Here is a 3,651-nt window from a genome sequence, read left to right as displayed (position 1 = left end):
CTCTCTCTCTCTCTCTCTCTCTCTCTCTCTGCGGGTGCGAGCACGAGGGCTGTGTATTCGTTGTTGTGCTCTCGGCACCCGTTCACATGACGCGCACACCGTCTGGTGTGTGTGTGGCTCTTTGTTCAGTTCGCCTCGGACATTATCGCACGTGGGAATGTGTGGCCTTCCGTTCTCCTTCGAACTTGTGTGGCGCTGTGGACGCGGTACTTTTGTTGTTGTTTTTTTTTAATTCTATTTCTCGCCTCTGATCACCTTTGTTTGAATGTATGGCAACAGTCTTTCCAACGACTCATACACTCACACGGTCCCCTTTTCTTCTTCTTCGGGGTTCTGCCGTGCTGTTGTGTTGGCTTCGATTACGTGCACGTCGTCGCTCTTTTTCGTGCTCTCGACTGTCCGAATGCGGCTCCGCTCGTTCCTGCTGCGGTACTACCCGCCCGGCATCACGCTGGAGTACGAGACCTCCGCCGGGGAGGTGGGCGCCAAGACGGTGGATCTCCTCACACTCACGCCGCAGACAAATCTAGAGCGGCTCGCGGCGGAGATCATCAAGGAGGAGCCGCTCCTCAGCGAGAAGTACGCGCCGCAGCTGGTCATGTACCTGCAGCGCCTCGTGGACAAGCTCAAGGCCGGGTACAACAACAAGCAGATCTTCTACCTGTTCAAGACACTACGGGCGCACATGCTGCCGCTGACGAACTGTGCCTTCAACAAGGGCGGCGACTCCTTCATCACGGGCAGCTACGACCGCACATGCAAGGTGTGGGACACGGCCACCGGCAATGAGATTGTGTCGCTGGAGGGGCACCGCAATGTTGTGTATTCGGTTTCCTTCAACAACCCATACGGCAACCGCGTAGCCACCGGCAGCTTCGACAAGACGTGCAAGATATGGGATGCGCAGACAGGGCAGTGCTACCACACGCTGGCGGGCCACATGGCTGAAATCGTGTGCATGAGCTTCAACCCGCAGAGCACTCTCCTCTCTTCGGGCTCCATGGACTACACCGCGAAGGTGTGGAACGTGGAAACGGGGCAGGAGACGTCCACACTGCTCGGCCACACTGCGGAGATTGTGTCACTGAACTTCAATACGCAGGGAAACCTCATCCTCACGGGTAGCTTCGACACCACGGCTAAGCTGTGGGACGTGCGTACCGGCAAGTGCGTACACACGCTGAGCTCGCACCGCGCGGAGATTTCCTCCACGCAGTTCAACTACGCCAGCAATCTCTGCATCACCGGCTGCATCGACCGCACGTGTAAGGTGTGGGACGTGAGCTCCGGGCAGTGCGTGTCGACGCTCCGCGGGCACACGGACGAAATTCTCGACGTGGCCTTCAGCACGACGGGCTCGATGGTCGTGACTGCTAGCGCAGACGCTACGGCGCGTGTGTATGACACGGCGTCGTGCAACTGCATTGCGAGCCTGGTGGGCCACGAGGGCGAGATCTCCAAGGTGCAGTTCAATCCGCAGGGGACAAAAGTCATATCGGCTGCCAACGATAAGACGTGCCGCGTGTGGAGCGTGGAGACGGGGCAGGTGCTGCAGACCCTTTCTGGCCACAATGATGAGATCTTCTCGTGCGCATTCAACTATGAGGGTGACACCATTCTTACAGGGTCGAAGGACAACACCTGCCGCATCTGGAAGAGCTGAGCGTATGCGGCAAGGAGAGTGGGCCGTTTCGCATGTATCGTGGTTTGGATCGCTTACCTAGTGTATCGCGAAACTGCATATGAATGCGGCCCGTCGGCTCATTGTTTCTTCTTTGTTGTTGTTTTGTTTTGTCTTCTTGTCGATGACGTCTGAGAGTGTGCGCTGTCGCATCCCAAAGTTTGTGAGAGTTTCATGATGCGGCTTTGATTCGTTCTTGGTGACGCCGATTGGTGCTGCCTTTCTTTCCCTCGCATTTGATATATGATGGTGTTTGATTCCCCGTTGTTTTTGATCTGTGAATGGTATTGTTGTTTTGTGTAAAGCGCGGTGGGGTGGCGATGTGTCACTCCGCAGATAAATTGTACTTACGTTCGTAAAGGTTCCTGCCGCATGTGCCCTCGGTGACGCCGTTCTGCTTTTTTTTTTTCTTCTTCGTGTGTGTGTGTGTGTGTTTGTGTTGTGTTTTCTGGTCTGCTATGGAGTTGTTGTATTCTGTGGGTTGGTACGTTGCATGGCGTGATGACATGCGTAGATGTCCCTCAAGTGAAGCTGATGCATTCCTCCACCAGCCCGTGGCACTCCACAGCCGCATACGTGAGGCTATGAAGGCACAACAGTGGCGTGACCGACGAAGGCGTGGTTCGTCACAGGAGCCGATCGGGGCATTGAGACCGACTTAAAATGATGCCTGCTGCGCAGGTGCCGTCGTGTGGTGGCCACAGAGCGCCTTGCTGACAGCGTCGTGTATGACCTCGCCTCGTACCGCTGCAAGGAATGCAGATGGGAGCTCCTGCGGATTCTACTTCGCGGTATTGTGATGGCTGTTGGGATCGGCAGCCCCCGTGGCGAGGGCGGTGTAGCGTTTTGATTGAGATGTGCTCGTCAACAACAAAGAGGGTGGGCAGATGGGCCTCTTTGGAGGCCTCAGTGAGAAAGAAATATGAACGTGTTTTGCACGACGAGCATCGTTGTGTGCCGTGGTTCCGCTGATGCGGCGGCGGCGTTCTGGTATCCTTTTCACTGTGACTTCCGCTGTAGGACCGGTGGGCACGAGGGGCGGCTCTATGTCTAATGCGCAGTGAGGCTAGTGCTGGGGTTGGCGCCGTTCAACATCTGCAAGTGCCCGAGAGAGCCTGGCCTGCCCCGCGCCGACTTTCACGGACGCGTTGTCTGTGACGTTGGGCGGTACATCATTTTATTCCCGTGCTGCAGTGCTGAGAGGCGGGCGCATGGAAGAGAGCGTGCGACAAGCGGTGATTGGGGAAAGGAGGACTGCGGAAGCGGGTCCGAAGTTGAGAGGAATCGGGTCGTAACGGGGAAAGGAGAGGAGAAGAAAGTGGAGCGAAGGCAATGCTTAAGAGTGGTAGCTCGTTTGCGAACATGCGTGCACTGATATATACAGATACATCTGCCTGCTTGTTCTCACGTGGTACAACGTGATGGTCTGTTGTGTGTGGAGGCGGCTTTGTGAGGATGGAGCACCGCTGCCGCTCTTTTCCGTGGCTGTTCTCACCCGTACTATGGAAGGAGAGAGAGAGAGAGAGTACGGACAGCAATAATATAGGAAGTTCCAGTGCGATAAACGAAAAACACCAACGCGAGAGTACGAATGCGAAGACTGCAAATGGCTGGCCTCGTCACTTCTCTTTGGCGGCCGTTGGGAGTTAGCAGCGAGCAATGCTGTGCTGCCACTCCCCTACAGCAGGATTTCTCTGTTGCTGTTGAGCTCCTCGCCCCGCGGAAGCCGCCACTTCCAGAATCCTTTATGAACACCTTTAAAATGTTCCAAGAGTTCCGGCCTGAGTGCTACATCCTGCCAACGAAGTCGTCGTACTTTGCCGCGTCCGGCAGCAGCGGAGTACAGGAAGCCATCGACTACGTGCAGCAGCAGGGCGGTCGTGTGGTGCTGACGCTGGCGGCAACGACGCCCGCTGCTGGCGGTGGCGAAGCCGGAGGCGCGGCGGCGACGCGTGAAGGGGTGAGGCGCG

At 56.5% G+C, this 3,651-nt stretch overlaps 2 protein-coding genes across 2 annotated transcripts; both read left to right on the top strand.

The window, feature by feature from the left end:
• Positions 1-403: 403 nt before the first annotated feature.
• On the top strand, positions 404-1,663 carry DQ04_12101010 (WD domain-containing protein; the record flags this gene model as incomplete). Its single annotated transcript, XM_009316680.1, has 1 exon — positions 404-1,663. One exon carries the CDS (start codon positions 404-406, stop codon positions 1,661-1,663), a length of 1,260 nt encoding a protein of 419 aa, XP_009314955.1.
• A 1,609-nt stretch (positions 1,664-3,272) lies between these two features.
• On the top strand, positions 3,273-3,651 carry DQ04_12101000 (hypothetical protein; the record flags this gene model as incomplete). Its single annotated transcript, XM_009316679.1, has 1 exon — positions 3,273-3,651. A coding segment is annotated over one exon (379 nt), but the record flags the coding sequence as incomplete, so codon positions are not given.

This window comes from Trypanosoma grayi (genome assembly GCF_000691245.1).
Source record: "Trypanosoma grayi strain ANR4 Tgr_1210_V1, whole genome shotgun sequence".
NCBI classification, from domain to species: Eukaryota; Euglenozoa; class Kinetoplastea; order Trypanosomatida; family Trypanosomatidae; genus Trypanosoma; species Trypanosoma grayi.
Note: the sequence above shows the minus strand (reverse complement) of the source record. Positions and strands in the feature narration are given on the sequence as shown.